This window comes from Haliotis rufescens, unplaced genomic scaffold, assembly GCF_023055435.1.
Source record: "Haliotis rufescens isolate VD_foot unplaced genomic scaffold, xgHalRufe1.0.p SCAF_6, whole genome shotgun sequence".
Taxonomy (NCBI): Eukaryota; Metazoa; Mollusca; class Gastropoda; order Lepetellida; family Haliotidae; genus Haliotis; species Haliotis rufescens.
Genome location: NW_025964334.1, coordinates 50,489,076 through 50,510,723, shown reverse-complemented (window position 1 = coordinate 50,510,723; position 21,648 = coordinate 50,489,076). Strand labels below are relative to the sequence as shown.

Sequence of the window (21,648 nt, the reverse complement as noted above, 5' to 3'; positions counted from 1 at the left end):
ATGCATTTAGGTAATGTATTAAAATGCTCTTTTCAACAAATGAATACACCTTACCCAAACCTAACGTGTTTAGTCACATCATTCTCGCCACACCGACCCCTTTGTGTGTGTGTGTGTGTGTGTGTGTGTGTGTGTGTGTGTGTGTGTGTGTGTGTGTGTGTGTGTGTGTGTGTGTGTGTGTGTGTGTGTGTGTGTGTGTGCATGGTGCCTATAAAGCTTCTTTAAAAGTTATTGATTATAAAATGACTGCCGTGTGAAAACAAACTGCTTATCTTTTTTATGGACGATACTCAAAGTAATTAAAGACCAAGATTACATTTTCTGGAGTGTTTATTGATGATCTCTCCTGTGCGGCCCTCTGGAACCGAACTAAAATTCACTTATAGTTTTATTGGTAGCGCCAGATACGGGTATGATGTTGACAGTGGAGATGCGCTTACAGATCACCCATACAGCGTAAATCCGGAACTGCTAAAATTACGAGGCCAACCGATAATCAATAACCATTATATATCGGAGGCAACATGACATGCTAACTGGCCAAAATCTTTGAACAGGAACATCTATGATTAAACGGTATTATATTTTCACCGATAACAGTGAAAGAATGAATTAGCACCTCCGCGAGAACAAGTTAGTTTATATCACGAGTCCCTGACACGCAATGGCAAAGTATTTGATACAACGCTGTAATTCAAACAGTTATAATAAATTCAAATTTTTATTTGTTTTAAAATTAGAAACACACACACATATATTTTATTTTATTTATATATGTTTGTTGTGGTTATCTTACAAGGAAAGTTATACAGTACGTGGGAATTATTGTCCATGTTTTTTTCATTCAGAATGACTCTCTCTGAGCAGAAGGCATCTTCCCGAGGCAACAGCATCCACTAGCCTTTTAATCAGAGTCTGTAGAAACTAGTCTTTGATACAGGCTAATGGACACGCTTGCCTCGAGTTGGTCCCGAAGGTTGCTTGCAGGTTTTCACACCCTTAATTGCAAGGGTTCCTGTCATGGGTTCGAATCCCAGATTATTCCATATTATCACCATAATGCCAGTGTCACTTAGGGTTGTATTCCCATGTCTAACAGACCCTGTGATATATATGAAATACGAATCAGTGTCCACTTCATTTCACAAAATTTCAGCCGAGGGCAGCGACGCCTACAGCATGTTCCTCGTCGACCCCGTTGTCGGCTCCCTCTGGATGACAGCAACACCTGACGCCGACACACAGACCGGAGGAACAAGCAGATATGACGTCATCATCTCAGCGGAAGACGGGGGTCAAAGGTCAATCCAGGCCACACAGACAATCCACGTGACCAACACCAACGACAATCCTCCTACCATATGGGCGTCCTCACATGCAAAGGATTTGATAGAATCGACAGCTGTTGGTGCCGTTGTGTTCACCCTTGAGGTCAAGGACTTCGACCTTGACACCGTGACGTCATCAGTGATAGAGGGCGCTGATCTGTTCAGCTTTGACGGGACGTCTGTGACAACGACGGGCGTGTTAGACTTTGAGTCTGTAAGGTGTCATACCATTGTCATCAGGTAACTAAAAAATAGAAATTCTTTTTTACTAAAATTGGATTTTCCTATTTTGCGAATTTAAATTCGATGATGAGACAGCCTTGGGGTTAAATCGTTGGCTTGCCACGTCAGACCTGTTTTGAGTTCCTACGTGAAACCTATTCTTTGGGTCGTGACATTACAGGATTCTTGCTAAAAACCGACGTAATAACTTAATCACCCTATGAGATTTCCTAGCTTCACCAAAGTATACAGCTGGCTGCTTTTTGCATACCATGTCTTAGAAATACCAATTGTCCATTGCCTCTACGACGGTTTGCGCATGCGTGTTAGCACACATTTATCACGATGCATTTTAGTGTTAGATGCACGAGTAGAGTTCTTCCTATTATTTATTATAGTGCGTCAGATGGTGTTCATGACGTCAACGTCACATTGACTGTGAACGTCACCGACGGCAATGACCAATCACCGGAAGTGACGTTACACGGCGCGGTGTCTATACCGGAAGAACAACCAGTAGGGACCATCATTGGGGGACTGTTTGACGTCACAGATAAAGATGAAGTGGACAGTTTGACCTACTCTCTCAGTGGTGGGTATCGCGCCGTTTTCTACGTACACTAGAGACCCGTGAAGATCCGGGTTAGAATTAGTCACCAGCTACCTATGCTTGTTGTGAGAGGCGAGTAACAGGAATGTGTGGACATGTCGGTGACTTGCGTGTCATTGTATATTGAAGATGATGTCAATCACTTGATTGTCTAGTCCTTGACTGTTTACAAACCGCCATCATCTATCTAAGAGCAGCGTTAAATAACAAACAACAATATATATCAAATAACATACAATGATTTTATCTGAACCGGACGCTTTTGGAAATAGTGAGTGAGTGAGTGAGTATGGTTTTACGCCGCTTTTAGCAATGTTCCGGCAATATCACGGCGGGGGACACCAGAAATGGGCTTCACACATTGTACCCATGTCGGGTCTTCGGCGTGACTAGCGAACGCTTTAACCACTAGGCTACCCGACCGCCCCTCTTTTGGAAATAACATATTGACCGAGATATTATAACAGTTATAGTCATAATGTAGCAGAAGAATTAGTCTGTCTTAGAACAGACTGACGTTCCAGCGTATATCTCTTACAACTTCACGGTAAATAACTTCAAACATAAAGGTCCTGTAGGTGAGGTGAGGTGAAATTGGGTTTAACGTCGCGTCCAAGATTATTGCACTTATATAGCGACGTGCATGCACGTGTGTGTGAGTGTATGTGTGGCTGCTTGTACTAGTCCGGACTGATGCCGATTTATAGTGCTAGCTCACTGAGAGCAGTTTAACATGACTACCCCACTCAGACACAGTATACTGACTCCGAGCCGACCAGTCCTTGTTTTAGCCCCTTAATGCCAAGCGTCAGACGGGGTAACAACAAGTACCATCTTTTAACGTCTTTTGGTATGACGCGGTCGGGGATCGAACCCCGGACCTTCCGCTCTTCCGGGCGGACGCTCTACCACTAGACCACGGAGGCGGTCTAAAAGGTCCTGTAAACAATGATATATCAATATAGTATAATTCATACACTTCAGATGAAAAACAGAACAGATACATTTATCTTTGTCGAGGGACATCCGGATAGCCTTGTACATGTGGTAAGAGTGCTCGCTCTTCAAGCCGAGGTTCGATCTCGATATGGATGAAACAGATTCTTGTTATACCCTGCCGTGACATTGCTTGAAGATGACTAAAACCCACTTTGGATAATAAGAGATCTTGTTTCCATTTATTGAAGCTATTTACCTTTTGTAGAACACAGGATTGAACGTTTCCACTTATTCTCTGGTATTCAATGTATTTTTTAAAATTAAAATAAAAAATTAAAACATTTTATGACAACTGATTAACTGCGCCAGCGGTTATGTTTCTTCAGGCCCGGACGACCAGTACATTGAGATAGAGCCCAGTACAGGAGAAGTGAAGGTCAAGGCCAGAATAGACAGGGACGGAAGTAGTGGAGTTACCTTACTTGACGACCTGACCTTGACCGTGACAGATCTTGCAGGTCACAGCACAAGCGCTAACTTGAACGTCAGTGTGTTGGACGTCAACGACAACGCCCCCGAGTGTACACAGACAGTGTTCCGAGTCAACATCACCGAAGGGGAGCCAGATGGTAGGACACCTGGTGTTATCACCGCTTTCAGACATTTACTCATTCATGTATTTTTCATCATTTTGTTTGCCTTTGGCGCGAATGGAATTTGTTTCGCAGATAATTGTGACTGGTTGTTCTCTAGGCTTGACGTTACATATTTACGCATGGAAGCTGTATGTGAAAGCTTACGCGGCATGGACCAAATTGCATAAAGAGATCTTATATTAGACCTACGACGGCCGTAGGCCAGTGTTTAAGGTAAAAGAGCGATCGTCTTAGCGCTAAGATAGATTTGTGCAGGTAGGACTTCGTCTGCACACGAGGTAATCTCCCGGCCTTGATGAAAATAGAAATACAGTTGACTAATTTGAAGCGTCGTCTCAAAGTTAAATAAAAAAATTATATTGCCCTCCAAAATTATTGAACAAATAATTATGCTTCATCTTGATGCAAATACAGTTGTCACAAAAATGACATTGTTGCAATATTTTGGTTCATAATTTAATTTTTTTTATCTAGTCCCAATACAATACACAAACTCACATACTCTTCATGTTTGGTTCATTTCAAAATCTTACCATAGCAGTGTTTGGTACATCTTCCCGAGGCAAGAGCGTTAACTGACTTTAAAAGTCCAGTTTCCACCCTTGCCGAACTAAGCTGGAATTACTGGGCCCGATCGTAGCGCCACCAGTGGCTATTACCAGTTATGTCCCTTCTAAGCTTCTACCTAAGGACCAATCAGATTCCACCTCTCGTGTCACTTGCGTTTGCTACGCAAAATGTTGGCGCCCAGTCAGGACGATCTGATCGATAAGCAAGATACAAATTGTGATAAAACGGGTCTTACATCGCGAAATGCATCAAATACGTGAGCACCTTGATTAAAAACATGAAGAGATTTGGAAAATATCTGCTGACAACGAGTTGGCGGTGCACATGCTTTGCAAATCCTGCAATCGATCGAAATCTGCACGACAGTTTACGAACCGGATTTCGATTTCGATGCGCGATTTTGATTGGACAATGCATAGACTCGTTAGTCCAGCCAAAATGTAACTCCATAATACCTGCCTAGTTCGGCAAGGGTGGAAACTGGACCTTTATACTCAGTTAACTCTCTTGCCTCGGGAAGATTTGTTTGGTATGGACTAGATTACATAAAGCATAAGAATAGATATCGATCCTATTATCAGAAAGGTAAGGTTGAAATGGGTTTAACCTCGCTTTCGAGAGTATTTCACTTATATAGTGTGTGCCTTGCACTCGTCTTTGTAGTGCTAGCCCACTGAGATACCACGTCGCTGTTTAACAGACACATTATACTGACTTCGAGCCGACCAGAACTTGTTTTATCCCCTTAATACCGACGGCCAGGCAGGGTAACAACAAGTACCAACCAGACGCTCTATCCACCACACTCAGCATCATGACGACTGCAACAACAAGTATTTCAAAGCAAACGTTCGTTTGTCAATAGCCAGAAACTTATACAGTGGGATCCCATCATACCAGCCAAACTTAAAATCTTTCTTCAGCTGCAGCCACGTGTGTTTCAGGGAAGGTAGCCACATTATCATGCTACGACAACGACTCCGGCGACAACGGCAATTTTGTCTTGTTCATCACTGACGGTGACGACCTGAACTACTTCAGCCTCGTGGGGTTGGAGGTACACGCTGCCAGCTCCACCATCGACTACGAGAGTATCGACACCTCTGTCCCCTACATCGTCACCGTCGGCGCCGTCGACCAGCCCACGACAGAAGCTGCCAAAACCGGCGCTGTAACAATCATAGCTCAGGTATGGTTTCATAACACTCATACCTTTCTATGTAAGTGCAATAGGTGGCATAATGAGTTGTGCAGAGTTGCGTCCCTTGTCCGTACAGGATCCGCATGTACTAGGTTTGAATCCTACAATGTTGTCTTTGGTTTTTCGACGGCAACTCCCTCACCCACTTCATGGTAAACGATCCTAAATGCATCAAATATTCAAGTTATTTAGGTGAGATGAGTGATTGAGTGAATGAGTGAGTGGGTTGGGTTTAATGCTGCTTTTAGCAGTATTCCAGTTATATCACAGCGTGTCAGCTAATGTGGAAAGAAAGCCAGAAGTGATGCAGGTATCTGACATTTACCACTTCGGTGAAACCCACGAGCACGGTTATGGTGCTGACAAACATAATCGGGGCGAACCGGGATTCGAACCAACAATCTTAGGTTTTTGGCGTGCCCGAGGGACGCAACTCTACACAGCGAATCGCGGCGCCTTATATTAGACGACTGGGCCGATCGTGCCCCCCTAGGTGAGATGAAGCGGTGTTTAACGTCATGTTCAAGATTATTGCCGTTATATAGCGAGTACATGGGTGTGTGTGTGTGTGTGTGTGTGTGTGTGTGTGTGTGTGTGTGTGTGTGTGTGTGTGTGGCTGCTTGTACTTGTCCCATTGGAATCAGGTGCTGCAGTTTAACATGGATACCTCATTTAGACACAGTATAATGACTCCGAGCCGACCAGTCCTTGTTTTCGCCCCTCAATGTCGAACTCCAGGAGGGTAACCAGAAGTACCATCTTTAAATGTCTTTGGGTATGACGCGGCCATGGCTTCGAACATCCGACCTTCCGCTTTTAGGGCGGAAGCTCTACCCACTAGACCACACAAAGATCCTATCTGGTCATTTAAAGACTTTGGACGATGATATATTAATGGAACATTATGGCTTAACCAAGTGTATGAAATCTCCTCAAACATTTTACTCGTTAAATATATTCTGAATTGTTGTGCGAACATGATAAATTATTATTACAGTGCGTTAGTTGTCCTTGGCGTCATCGTGCTCATGCTATCTGCCATTGGTTTGTCTTCTCGATCTGTCACGTGGCTGGAATATTGATTACTACGGCGTAAAACCGCATTCACTTGACATGCATTTCAAGCATAATGTGTATAGGAACGCTATCATTCAACAGATGTGCTATTATATCACACGTTCATCGATATAAATAAATTACCACGTGGTCATAACGATTCACTATCTGTACGTTATTATTCAAGATATTACCCGTCAACGAGTTCGATCCTACATGGGTATCCCCTGCGCCTACGGGCGTTCAGTTCCCGGATGTAACAATATCAGAAGCAGCAGTAACGACAAGCATCGTGGCCTACAATGCTACCGACGATGACGGCGGTGACCATGGAAGAATCACTTATAATGTTATATCAGCTACAACAGGTATAGTACAAATTTAGTACTTTTGGGGTTGAGTCACATCGAGGATTCGAACCCAGATTGAGGCACTAAATCGCTAGCACGCAAAAGCAGTCTAACCCACTCGGCCACCGAGGCTTCCACATGAAAAGTCCGACAACATGTAGTATGGGTTTACAGTTATCAGTGTGGTACACAACGTACGTGATCTAGACTACCAGTTGTCGGATGCAACCATTAGATGCAAGAGGGACGGTGTGGTAGCCTAGTGGTTAAAGCGTTTGCTCGTCACGCCGAAGACCCGGGTTCGATTCCCCACATGGGTACAATGTGTGAAGCCCATTTCTGGTGTCCTCCGCCGTGATATTGCTGGAGTATTGCTAAAAGCGGCGTAAAACCACACTCACTCACTCACACTTAGATGCACTTAGAGTTCCTGTCATTGGTTCGAATCCCAGATTATTCCCTATTATCAACATAAGGATAAATATCTATGACCAGTGTCACTTAGGGTTTTCTCCCACACGAACTATTTATCAGTGTCCACTTCATCTTACAAACTTTCAGCCGAAGGCAGCGACGCCTCCAGCATGTTCCTCGTCGACCCCGTCGTCGGCTCCCTCTGGATGACAGCCACACCTGACGCCGACACACAGACCGGAGGAACAAGCAGATATGACGTCATCCTCTCAGCGGAAGACGGGGGTCAAAGGTCAATCCAGGCCACACAGACAATCCACGTGACTAACACCAATGACAATCCTCCTACCATCTGGGCGTCGGCTTTTCACCATGAAATACCCGAAGACACGGCAGTTGGTGCCGTTGTGTTCACCCTTGAGGTCAAGGACATCGACCTTGACACCGTGACGTCATCAGTGACAGAGGGTGCTGATTTGTTCAGCTTTGACGGGACGTCTGTGACAACGACGGGTGTGTTAGACTTTGAGAATGAACGTTGCCATACGGTGTTAATAAGGTACTTTATATTTTTCGAGATATACATGATATTGTACCCCAATGAACCGCCATTATCTTCTGATTTTTACCCAGTTAATATCGGGGAAGGATACGTGTTTTTCATAAGGGCAACCCAATGACGAGGGGTTATAATGTGTGACGTTGCTGAGAAGAAGAAGTTTATTCTCGTGAATCAGTAAATAGTTCCCGAAACACCATATGGAGCTGATAAGTCATTTACAAAATACCTGACCCGTGAAGATCCGGGTTAGAATAGCAATTCTTCAGCAACCCATACTTGCCATAAAAGGCGACTATTCTTGTCGTAAGGGGCGACTAACGGGATCGGGTGGTCAGGCTCGCTGACTTGCTTGATGCATGTCATCGGATCCCAATAGCGTAGATTGATGCTCATGATGTCAATCACCGGATTGTCTGGTCCAGACTCGATTATTTACAGACCGCCGTCATATAGCTGGAATATTGCTGAGTGTGGAGTTAAACAATAAACAAACAAACAAACAAAATACATGGTAACGGTCACAATAACATATTAATACATACATAGACATTTTTTTATATATTTAGCTTTTTTATAAGTTGAGAATGTCATACCCAGACGTAGTGAATCGCTGTTGATGCTCATTAACCATTGGTTTTCCAGACTCGATTATTTTAAGACCGTCTTTATATGGCTGGGCCATTTGTAACTGCGGTGAATAACAACATTCACTCACACTCAGTGAAGTCAGCCATTGATGGTAAATCTCATTGCATTCAGTACAGCCACCGGATGCCATGGGCCTGGGTTAGAATAGGTCCCCAATACTCCTTGGCTTCTGGTAAGAGGTAATTTATTTTGATTTGGTGATCAGGCTCCGTGACATTGCGTGTCATCGCAACTCGATGCCGTGGGACGTTGCTCATAATATCAACCACTGGTTGTTTCTGGCCTCGCTCGATAATGCAGAGGCCATCAGGGTACAGCTTGAATATTGGCGAATGCGGCGTAAAAAACAGACAAATACACACCTACTTTTCATTGGATATTGCGTCATCCCTTATCATTAACATCTGACGCTAACCTGATTATTTTCCAAAGGTGAGTGTTCCGACTGTGCATGTCACGTCGAAGTATAAATTTTGATGACCTGCATTTCAGTGCATCTGACGGCGTCCATGACGTTAACGTGACTTTGACCATCAACGTCACAGATGTCAACGACAATTCACCGGAAGTGGCGCTTCACAGTTCGGTGTCCATACCGGAAGAACTACCGGTGGGGACTGTGATTGGTGGAGTGTACGACGCCACAGACAAAGACGACGGCGACACCTTCAGCTACACCATCAGCGGTGCGTATAGAGAACAATGGTGTACATTGGAGGGCCACAAGATCTGAAAGTATCGATGAAGTATCAAATGAATGAACTGAAATCGTCTTTAAATTGGATTTATTTATTTCGACAGCAACCCGAGAAGATCCGGGTTAGAATAGGTCTTGAGCAACCCATGCTTGTCGTGAGGGCGACTATACTTGCCGTAAGAAGTTCTAACGGGATCGGATGGTCAGGCTCACTGACTTCGTTCATGCATGTCATCGTATCCCAATTGCGTGGATCGATGCTCTTGATCTCAATCACTGGATTGTCTGCTTCAGACATGATATTTACAGACCGCCGTCATATAGCTGGAATATTGCTAGTGCAGCGTTAAACAACAAACGAAATTAAACATGTTTAAATAATTATTCTAAACACAAATTCGTAACATGTTTCCGGCTCACGAATTAAACTGTCGATATTTCGGTTAACAAGGGACATTCATCGAATTTAGATGACTTGTACATGTGTAGAAATGTGTTATTTATCAATCTACGGCCAGAAATGTGCTTGTCGGTATGCGTTTCATGAAGAAATCGACCTGGATATCGAATGTAAACAAACCGGCAAGATGGCGAGAGACGCATCTTTTCTCTACTTACATATAGGGGTATATATTTTTATTTACTGACCAATAACGAGTTCCTGTGATCTTTGTTTAGAGGCAGCGAGAGCTTAGATTTCATTTTAATGAGATGGGTGAATACACTTTATCAAATGACAAATAAATGTTTTTGTTTTTGAAACTCAGATGGCGTTCATTTGTTGCATGGAAGTTTTTACAAACTGATCACGAAGCGACAAAACTTAGGGTCCTCCAATTGTACAGATTATTATCCCCTGCCACAGAGTAAAACATCTTGGAAGATCTTCAAAACCGTACAATATTTCTTGCTTTGCACAGAACCGGACACGTCATATTGGCGGGGATATGAGTATTTCATTTGTTTTGGTGTGCGATTACATTGCTGACCACATGTGAGTGAGTAGGGTTTTACGCCACTTTTAGCAATATACCAGCAATATCACGGCGGGGGACACCAGAAATGGGCTTCACACATTGTACCCATGTCGGGAATCGAACCCGGGTCTTCGGCGTGACAAGCGAAAGCTTTAACCACTAGGCTACCTGACCGCCCTGACCACATGTGGACATGGCCGCCAATAACATTAACTGTTTCTTTGTGACAGGTTCACACAGCCAGTACGTTGAGATTGACTCGTCAACAGGCGACGTGAAGGTCAAGGCTAGGATAGATAGGGACGGGAATAGTGGAGTTACCGTCCTTGATGACCTGACCTTAACCGTAACTGACCTTGCGGGACACAGCAGCAGTGTGAACCTCAACATCAGCGTGTTGGACGTCAACGACAATGCCCCAGAATGCTCACAGACTGTATTCAAAGTCAACATTACTGAAAACTCGACAGATGGTAAGTGCATCTATAAGATTATGTTGAATTGTAAATCCTCATCAAAAGGGATGGTTTTCGACTTTTCCACAGAAGGCAGTGATTGTTGACGATCAGGGAGGTGACATCCAGTTGAACATGGTGGTAGTCCGGTCGGACGGACCGTCTGTCAACCTCTTGTGGGGTGAGGGAAGGTCCCTGCGGCCAAACTCACACATTGACAGTCTCTAACCAATCTCATTAAAATCAGATCCTAGTTTTCGCTACCGCTAACCAAAGATCTGAGGACATCCCATACCGGGTCACGTCAGAACGACCTTTCGCGAACATTGACCGACCAATGAAATGACTGACAAGAAATCGACATTTGCCAATCAGAAGGCAGCTATCTCGAGCTTTACGGCACTAATTTCAAACTGGCGACTACACTTCGAAACATATTTTTAAAACTGACCAAAACAACATTCTGGAGTGGCTTATAGATGGCATAGATTGTATGGATATGATCATAAAACAGTAACTGTCGTTCGGAATACCCTCTGTTAAATATTTCGAGGTTGCATGATTAGAAAACACATTTTGACTGTCACTTTCATGATCTGGTAAGCAGCGCTCTGATTGGTTGGATGAAAGCTCGTGCTGACGTGACCCGCAATGGGATGTCCTCAGATCTTTGTTTAGCCGTAGCGAGAACTAAGATCTGATTTTAATGAGATTGGTCTGTAACATGACTGCGCACAACTATTTCTACTGGGGATTAAATAAAAATAACGCAGTTTCCTCTTTGGTCACGTCCTGGTGATTCCCTTAAAAATCCAGGTAAGAACTGGTCTTCATCAACCAATGCTTGCCGTAAGAGGGGACTAACGGGATCGGGTGGCCAGGTTCGCTGATATGGTTGATGCATATGATCGTGTCCCAATTACGTAGATCGATGCTCATGATGTCAATCACTGGATTGTCTTGTCCAGACTCGATTATTTACAGACCGCCGTCATATAGCTGGAATATTGCTGAGTGCGGCGTTAAACAACAAACAAACAAACAAACGACCTTGTTTTGCTCCGTGATATGACTGAATATCGGCGTTAAATCCATGCCACTTTGTTACAAATGTCGTTTTTTTATAAAAAAAATTTACAATTACAGAACGACACGAAAAAAACAACAATTTGTTGAACGCACCAATAATTTTAGTGTTTTGTTTTGTTTTCAGGGATGGTAGCGACATTATCATGCTACGACAACGACTCCGGCGACAACGGCAATTTTGTCTTGTCCATCACTGACGGTGACGACCTGAACTACTTCAGCCTCGTGGGGTTGGATGTACACGCTGCTAGCTCCACCATCGACTACGAGAGTATCGACACCTCTGTCCCCTACATTGTCACCGTCGGCGCCGTCGACCAGCCCACGACAGAAGCTGCCAAAACCGGCGCTGTCACAATCATAGCTCAGGTATGGTTTCATACCTACCAATGTAAGTGGTATAATGGCATGATTATTTGTGCAGAGTTGCGTCCCTTTTCCGTACAGGATCTGACACAGTCTGTTTACAACTTGTCTGAGATACGGTTCAGGGAATCGTACTACAAAACGATGTCATCACTTCGACTGTCGTTCCATACCTTCACAATGACATTGGCAATAGTCGTAGCGCTGAGGTCGCTCTGTGGAACGGTAGACGGTTTTAGCCCCTTGATGCCGAGCAGCAGGCAGGGTAACAACATGTACCATCTTTTAATGTCTTTAGGTATGCCGTGGATCGAACCCCTACCACTAGACCGCGGAGACGTGTTAGCTATTCACTTCACAGCGACTGCCACTAATACTGTCTTAGCCATTGAGGGGATACATCAGTCAAACGCACATAACAACGCTTTCATTTGTCAGATATTAAGACCTACTCTACCCCGGAATCCACGGCTGGTGTAATGGTCGGTAAGGTTCAAAAGTTGTTAAACAACATGAATGTCATATAAATGCGGGGACGTTTGTTTCGATTTTTGAGCGACTACACCGTGATTGTACTACACGCCCGCATGCTTGGCGTCGACTTACCCAACGTCTTCTTTCTACCTACAGATACAGCCCCAGAATGAGTTCAGCCCCGTCTGGGGGAGTCCGCAGGTTTTCATTGCTGGTACCTTCCCTGACCTCACTGTACCCGAGGACACAGCTGCTGGTTCGGATGTTGTCAAGGTCACAGCCGTAGATGATGACGCAGGAGAAGATGGTGACGTTACATACGAGTTTACTTCTGTGACTGACGGTATGTTCTGTTGTTTCTATCCCCTGATTGTTGGGACATAAAACACTCAGCTGATCGTTAATTGCCGAATACTCTCATCATGATACACACAAAACTACAATCCACAACTTGACATATCCCGACATATACATGACAAGGTTAAGGTCAAGGTCACAAAATGACCTCATACCAAAGGTCAAGGTATCTAAAGTAAAGCTGTCTACCGATATGTTTGAACATTGTTTAACACCGCAGTCAATATTACATCTTCCCGAGGCAAGAGAGTTAACTGAGTATAAAAGTCCAGTTTCCACCCTTGCCGAACTAGGCTGGTATTATGGAGTTACATTTTGGCTGGACTAACGAGTCTATGCATAGTCCAATCAAAATCGCGCAACGAAATCGAAATCCGGTCAGTAAACTGTCGTGTAGATTTCGGTCGATTGCAGGATTTTCAAAGCATGTACACCGCAAAATGGTTGTCAGCAAATATTTTCCAAATCTTTTCATGTTTTTAATCAAGGTGCTCACGCAATTTGATGCACTTCGCGATGTAAGACCCGTTTTATCACAATAGAACTTGATTATCGATCAGATCGTCTTGACCGGGCGCCGCCATTTTGTTTGATTCAAATGCAAGTGATACGAGAGGTGGAATCTGATTGGTCCATAGGCGAGGCTCAGAAGGGACTTGACTCGTAATAACTACTGGTGGCGCCGCGATCGAGCCCATGATTTCGGCAAGGGTGGAAACTGGACTTTTAAAGTCAGTTAACTCCCTTGCTTCGGGAAGATGTCAATATTACGGCTATGTCACTGCAGAAGGTTCACAAGCAGGTTTCTGCCAAGGAATCACCCAATGACACAAAGCTTAATGACACATAGCCAGGTCTCACGGTGCAAGCACCCAATCCATGATTGCAATCGGCACCTATTCCCAGTCACCCAGCAAGTTTATATCCACGTTTTATAATGTGATTAGTGTTCAAACACACCGCTGCATCCGTTAATTCCAGAAACTGGAGCGGACAGGAGGAATCTCTTCTTCCTGGACACATCCACGGGTCTACTTACAACATCAGGTGTTCTGGACAGCGACTTAGCAACGGGCGGGCTTGAGTATTTTGACGTAGCACTAAAAGCCAGCGACGGAGGATCCATCTCAAACGTCATAACGACGACCCTAAAACTGACTCTCACAGGGGTGAACGACAACGCTCCCGTCTTCAGGAACGCAGCGGCAGAGGTGACAGTGAATGAGACGGTATCTCCAGGAACGGACATCTACAAACTAGAGGCTGAGGATTTCGACGGTGACAGTGTTGACTTTGAGCTTATAGGCGGTTCAACCACCCTGTTTCAAGTGGTAGGATCGGATCTTCGACTTCTACAGGAATTGGACTATGAGACTCAACATTGTCACACTATTGTGTTCAGGTAAATATATAACGTCAACGCGAGAATAATCAGTCGCGATTACTTACCAAAATTGAGTTGCTGACAAATAGAAGGAAACACATCTACACTTGTATTATGTAGAAGAAAATAAATCGTCGAAGTAAATTTCGACCTGAACACTCGTGTTATCACTCCATCCGCAGGTGACCCGTGAAGAGCCGGGGTAGAATAGGTCTTCAGCAACCCATGCTTGGTGTAAAAGGCGACTATGCTTGTCTTAAGAGGCGACTAACGGGATCGAGTGCAGCGACAAACAAACAAACAAAAACCAATATTTATTTCTTTGGGCGTAAAGGGCAAAATAGTGATGAACATTGTATGAATGCATCACTGAAAAGGACAAAAGTGATGACACCAGGTATTGGCGAAAAGGGTAAACATGTTCTGAGGGTGTTTGTGAATGGGATGACACGATATCTCCAAAGCGCTGCATTTACCTGTGCAGAGTTGCTTCCCTTCCTCGAACCAGGTTCCGGTGGTCGTGGTTTGGGATGACATATGTGACATATGTCTAATTAACGATCCTTGACTTTTCAAGTATTTGTTGACGTCAAAGACCGGCGTCAAAGGCTTTCCTTCAACACAACGCCAAAAACCCCGATATATATTAACTTCAGATTTGTTTATGTGTTATATATATAATAGAGTCTGAACCAGTCTCCACATTATCAGCATAAATCTACGCAATTGAGATACGATGTCATGCATCAAACCAGCCAGCAAGCCTGACCACCCGCCCTTTTGTCGTAGCCTCTTAGAGCAAAGCCTAAACACATATTGAACAAACAAGGGTTGCTGGAGACAAATTCTAACACTGATCTCCACAGCGTTAAACCAATCATCCTCACTCCTTCAAGGGCGTTTCACAAAGCGATCGGTCTCAGCACTGATACAGATATTAATGTTTGAGAGGGTTAAGGTACCTTTGTGACACTCGACCCTGGACGTTCCCGTGATGTGGCGATACGAGAACATAATCCTCTCGATGTGTTGACTATGGAATTCTAAGATTTAAACTCAGGCCACAAATACAATAACCTGAATGTTTGCAGTGCCAAAGACACCACATACTCTGCAAACGTCTCCCTGACGATCAACGTGGGCAACGTGATGGACGAGCAGCCGGCGATAACGCTGATCCCTCCCCTGGTACTGTTGGAGGAACTTCCGGTCGGGATGGGCGTGGGCGGCTTCCTGTCAGTCGAGGACCCGGATGCAGGAGACATCCTCGCCTACAGTATCTCAGGTGGGAACCTAGACACAAGCCTTTATATATCAAGTATATAAACGCGTGCCTGATTGTACTAGGTCGGACTAATGCTGGTTTTATAGTGCTAGCCCAGAGGGTTACACGGCAGGGGACACAAGAAATGGGCTTCACACATTGTACCCATGTGGGAATCGAACCTTTGAAGTGACGAGCGAACGCTATTACCACTAGGCTACTCCACCGCCCGTGTCAACTAAACTAATAAAATAAGATCAGATGGTCAAACTCTGTGTCCTGGTTGTTCGTTGCTCGTGATATCTAACTATCCATCTATTTTCCATCCACCCATCAAACAATCCATCCATACGCCCATCCATTTACGTGTGAGGAATGACCCTCGGTTGACTGCAGACATTTGATTTACGTTGTTCGTTCATATTCTAATGCTATAATGGCAGGCACGGGATCCGACTTCTTCAACATTGACAGTTCCACAGGGGCATTCAGCATTGCTAAGCGGATTGATCGAGACAGCCCAGGAAACGTGACTCTTGTTGATGACCTTACCTTGACCGTGACAGACTCAGCGGGCTTACAAGACTCGGTAACCTTGAACTTCTCCGTTGTTGACCTCAATGACAACACACCTATATGCGGGGTCACTTCCGGCCAGGTGACTGTGACGGAGAATTCAGCATCAGGTACACAAGAAGCATTTGTTCTGTGTTACTTCTATCTGTAAATGTGGATAAAATCGGACATTATCAAGTCTGCATTAAGGAACACAGTAAAATATAAAAATAATTATTATTGAGTTGCTGACAAATAGAAGGGAAACACATCTACACTTGTATTATGTAGCAGAAGATATCGTCGAAGTAAATTATGACCATCCGCAGGTGACCCATGAAGAGCCGGGGTAGAATAGGTCTTCAGCAACCCATGCTTGCCGTAAAAGGCGACTATGCTTGTCTTAAGAGGCGACTAGCGGGACAAATTAGGAAGCTCCTTCATCACCAATATTTTTTACATTCTAGGTCTTGTTTTGTCCGAGATCACTTGCAATGACGTGGACAGTGGTGACTTCAGCACCGTCGCGATGTCCATCGACAGCACCAGCGACCCCAATGGTTACTTCCAACTGTCCGGCACACAGCTTATTTCGGGAGTTAATGCTGTCGATTATGAGACCTTGGGGAGCACAGATTACATGCTGAATATCAAGGTCTTAGCGATAGACAATCCTAGCGGCGACATCCAGCTCACAGCGACATCTATAGTTTCAATCAAGGTAGATAACTCGTATTTTATACGTACTTCCGCCTGCATAATCCTAACAGTATGACACGATGGTAGGTGAAAAATGATTTATCGTTATTTATTTCAAACTGGAGTGGAATAAGTATGGCTAGGTTAAAATTAACATTCACAATGAATGAGTGTTCGTATGAAATAATTTACAATGTGATTATTGCATCGCCACCGTGTTTTGTCTTCAGCAACACATTCTTGTAAGAGGCGACTAACGGGGTCGGGTGGTCAGGCTCGCTGACTTGGTTGATGCATGCCCCAGTTGCGTTGATCGATGCGCATAATGTTAATCACCGGATTGTCTGGTCCAGATTCGATTTTCTACAGACCGCCGTCATATAGTTGAAATATTGTCTGAGTGCGGCATTACACAACAGACAACAACGTAATATTTTAGCGACACCCGTGAAGATCCCTGTTCGAATTGGTCTTCAGCATCCCATTTATGTTTTCCTCAATTTGAAAGGGGATTTAGGTTGTTTTATGATGCACAGGTACTCCCAGAAAACGAATACACTCCTGTGTTTACGACACCGGTCTTAGGCGGAAGCGGATTGTTCCCTGACGTCGCTGTGTCTGAGGATGTTACCATGGGAACAGTTGTAACTTCATTCAACGCCACAGACAGTGACCACGGTGACGATGGTCGGGTTGTCTATGCAGTGACGTCCATCACAACAGGTGGGTCATCTGTAAACCGTTAAGGTATAAGGTGCTATTCACCATTGCGATCTTAACTTGGCAAAAGTTTAACACAGGCTTGCCATCTCCTTGGCCATTAGATCACTCTGTTTAATGAGACTAAGGGCAAGGCATGGGCGGTTTTTTTAAGGTCTTCTTCTCGTTGACGTCTTATATTTACTGAAGCTCTATCGCTGTATGTTTAGATTCTGGAACCCAGATAACCGGAACATTTACAATAGACACATCAAGTGGCGAGTTGAGAGTTTCCGGGCAGCTGGACGCTGATGCCGTCACAGGCGGCGTCAACTACTACACCGTCAACATCACTGCCACAGACGCAGGCTCTTCACCTCGCTCTATCCAAGGTGCTTTGAACGTCGACGTCACAGGGGCCAATGACAACCCGCCCTTGTGGAACATCACTGTTCAGGAAGTGGACGTTTTTGAAAACGCCAGTGTCGGAGATGACGTCGTCTTTCTGATGGCCGATGACGCCGATGGAGATTCAGTGACCTTCAGCACTTCTGATACCAAGTTCAAGGTTGACGGGTCAATGTTGAAAGTCGACCAGCAACTAGACTTCGAGCAAGAACGTTGCCATGCTGTTGTTATTAGGTGAGAGTACACGTGTCAAGAATATGATCGTATTGGTTACTTATCAGTGTAATTAATTCAGTTTCAATTTAAAATGGATTAATTTATTATACACAGTCATTGATGTGTACAAATTACAGGAAAAATTGGTTGTTATATTAGTCTGTTGGTTTTCAATGATCTTTATAATACAAGAACATTAATACAAGCTGTAATTGGTCTTCAAACACCGTGATCTTTTTCTGTAGCGGTACGTTCCAAATTCCAATGTCTAATGTTCTAATGATATTCTGAAGTAATTAATTGTATTCATTTGGTATTTACAGACTCAAAAAAGACCTTTGTCCAATTCAAAAAAAGTCATCTTTGCTCCTCGGTAGTCTTAGCGCTAATGATATCATAATGGGTTTTTTTATCTTGTTTTTTTTTACTTGTGTCATCGAAGCAATAAACTTGGCATCACGATCCAATAAATATGCGATTGACGTTGCGTAGTAGGAACTACTTTTAAGCTCCTTACATTGGTTCAATACCTTATTTCTAAAACACACTGTTGACTTATGTTCACAATATGCTCACATAGAGGTTCATCGTGTTTCTGTAAAACAAACATAGCTGCAAGAAACTTGGCACTGTATGATTAACTTTGGCGATGCACACAAACACTGTACTCATAAATGGCTTCAAGGGTTACTTCATTGAGTGAAATCACGTCTTAATCACCCATTATTTAAACTCCCCAAACTCCAATAATTAACACACAAACAGATTAAGCGATTCCGAAGAACAAATAATGTATTTATCGTGACCTGATTATTCTCGGAACCAGCGCCACAGACGGAAAGTACACGGTGGACCAAACTCTAGTAGTCCACGTCTTGGACTCAAACGACGAGACTCCTGTCGTCACGGTTACCAAGGTGATATACATTCCTGAAGAGATTCCAGTGGGGACGGACGTCGCGAGAGGCTACATCGTCAGCGACGCGGATGAGAACGACACCCTCACCTTCAGTCTCCAAGGTATAGTACGACTGACCGGGTACACTTATTTGATTGTTGCGACCCGTGAAGATCCGGGGTAGAATAGGCCTTCAGCAACCGAGTCGAGTAATCATTCATTGACCTGACGAAACAAGTCGCAATCATACAATATTATCTGTTTGGGATTTTTTTGTTTGGTTAAGTTCTAGGCTTCAAGATCGGTCGAGTAGCCAAGTGGTTAAAGCGTTCGCTCGTCACGCCGACGACCCGGGTTCGATTCCCGACATGGGTACAATGTGCGAAGCCCATTTGGTGTCCCCCGCTGTGATATTGCTGGAATATTGCTAAAAGCGGCGTAAAACCAAACTCACTCACTCACCCTAGGCTTCAAAGGAAGAATGTATGAAGTTCTATGTACTAGAATAAATATGTATGGCTAAACAAGCCGTACCAAAACCTAGTATTAACCTTCCTATTTCACCTGTATTTCCCCCTTAGTTTGCCATTGCCATTATCATTTCAACTATTAACTTCCCATTGCCGACCCGGAACAACTTCCGACCCGTGAAGATCCGGGGTAGAATAGATCTTCAGCAACCCAATGCATGCTTGCCGTAAAAGGCGGGTATGCTTGTCGTAAGAGGTGACTAACGGGATCGGGTGGTCAGACTCGCTGACTTGGTTGATGCATGTCATCATATCCCAATTGCGTGGATCGATGCTCATGATGTCAATCACTGGATTGTCTGGTCTAGACACGATTATTTACAGACCGCCGTCATATAGCTGGAATTTTGCTGAGTGCGGCGTAAAACAACAAAAAAATTACAAAAAACAAAAATTAACAACTTCCAGTTTCACTGTTGTTAATTTTCCTTTGCCCTGTATTCAGCTTTTTATTTCCCTACTTTTACAATTCTCCTTTCCTTATTGTCAGCCTTCAATTTACTTAATAATATTCCTTAGATACCTGCCTTTAATAATATTATTATTGTTTCCCCTGTATTCACCATTTACCTAATTTTAAATGCCTGGTGTTTTTTCATTAGGTACAGATAGTGGTCTCCTGGCGATAAACAGTTCGACAGGGGAGATATCTCTCAAGGGAGCGCTCGACTTCGAGTCTTTAGCGTCCGGTATCCTTGACGTTATTCTTCACGTCGGCGACGTCGCCGGCCATACTGTGACTCAGGCGTTGGATATCGTCATCACAGACGTCAACGACAATACCCCCGTATTTAGCAAAGCAGTGCACAGCGTGTCTGTGACAGAGAATTCCACTGGAGGTAAGGAGAAATGCCATTTGCTCATGAATTCTTATGTAAAAGTTATGTTTGTTTGTTGTTTAACGCCACACGCAGCAATATTCCAGCTATATGATGGCGGTCTGTAAATAATCGAATCTGGACCAGACAATCCAGTGATTAATATTATGAGCATCGATCCACGGAATTGGGATCGATGGCATGCATCAACCAAGTCAGCGAGCCCGACCACGCGGTCCCGTTAGTGGCCTCTCTCGACACTGCTGAATTGAAAGTGGTGGTCACCATGAATACGACGTAAAGGCGTCAACAGACAAGTTCGGTGCTACTGTTCTGATCTCATGCTGGAAAAAGGGAACATTCATGCAACGAATGTTCCCTTTGTTCCTGTTAGCCGAGGCCACGTGTGGCCCAGTCGTCTAAGGCGCCACGATTCACTGTGCAGAGTTGCGTCCCTTGGGCACACCAGAAACCTATGATTGTGGGTTCGAATCCCGGTTCGCCCCGATTATGTTTCTAGGTCTATCAGCACAATACCCGTGCTCGTGGGTTTCACCGAAGTGGTAAACGCCTGAGACCTGCATCACTTGGGGCTTTCCTCCCTCATTAAGCTGTAACTAGAAATATTGATATAACAAGAATACTGTTAAAAGCGGCGTTAAACTCAACTCGCTCACTCACTACTGCTAGCCCGTCAAAAACAAGGTCTAGATACTACCTACATATTTTACACTATACAACGGCCATCACAAGCTCTGTAAAATCGGTCGGTACTAAAATAAACTGTATTCACAAATACACACGTACAAGAGGTTCGTATACCAAATGCCAATGTACGTATACCAAATGCCAAAGTTCCTTTACCAAATGCCAAAGTTCGTATACCAAATGCCAATATTCGTATACCAAATGCCAATGTTCGTATACCAAATGCCAATGTTCCTATACCAAATGCCAATGTTCCTATACCAAATGCCAATGTTCCTATACCACATGCCAAGGTTCGTATACCAAATGCCAATATTCGTATACTAAAGGCGTGATCGGAGGGCGGTGGAGGGTTCGATTCCCGACATGTACAATGTGTGGAGCCCTTGTTTGGTTACTTCCAGGATATTAATGGACAGAGACATCATTGTACCAGATACACTGACACTGACTGTGTCAATGAATTTGTAATTGAAAAATGTTTTTCTGGTTGACCAG

At 44.1% G+C, this 21,648-nt stretch overlaps 1 protein-coding gene across 1 annotated transcript in view; it reads left to right on the top strand.

Moving 5' to 3' along the window:
• Window positions 1-21,648, top strand: part of LOC124112136 (cadherin-23-like) — a 39,461-nt gene that overhangs the window by 395 nt on the left and 17,418 nt on the right. The window contains exons 2-19 of the mRNA XM_048386244.1: window positions 1,157-1,568; window positions 1,949-2,142; window positions 3,486-3,728; window positions 5,270-5,514; window positions 6,770-6,950; window positions 7,494-7,905; window positions 9,049-9,242; window positions 10,461-10,703; window positions 11,899-12,143; window positions 12,771-12,957; window positions 13,953-14,373; window positions 15,447-15,640; window positions 16,063-16,305; window positions 16,642-16,895; window positions 17,410-17,596; window positions 17,803-18,214; window positions 19,023-19,216; window positions 20,227-20,463. Of these exons, the coding sequence (XP_048242201.1) occupies window positions 1,157-1,568; window positions 1,949-2,142; window positions 3,486-3,728; window positions 5,270-5,514; window positions 6,770-6,950; window positions 7,494-7,905; window positions 9,049-9,242; window positions 10,461-10,703; window positions 11,899-12,143; window positions 12,771-12,957; window positions 13,953-14,373; window positions 15,447-15,640; window positions 16,063-16,305; window positions 16,642-16,895; window positions 17,410-17,596; window positions 17,803-18,214; window positions 19,023-19,216; window positions 20,227-20,463 (4,698 nt within the window). The remainder of the gene's footprint in view (window positions 1-1,156; window positions 1,569-1,948; window positions 2,143-3,485; window positions 3,729-5,269; window positions 5,515-6,769; window positions 6,951-7,493; window positions 7,906-9,048; window positions 9,243-10,460; window positions 10,704-11,898; window positions 12,144-12,770; window positions 12,958-13,952; window positions 14,374-15,446; window positions 15,641-16,062; window positions 16,306-16,641; window positions 16,896-17,409; window positions 17,597-17,802; window positions 18,215-19,022; window positions 19,217-20,226; window positions 20,464-21,648) is intronic.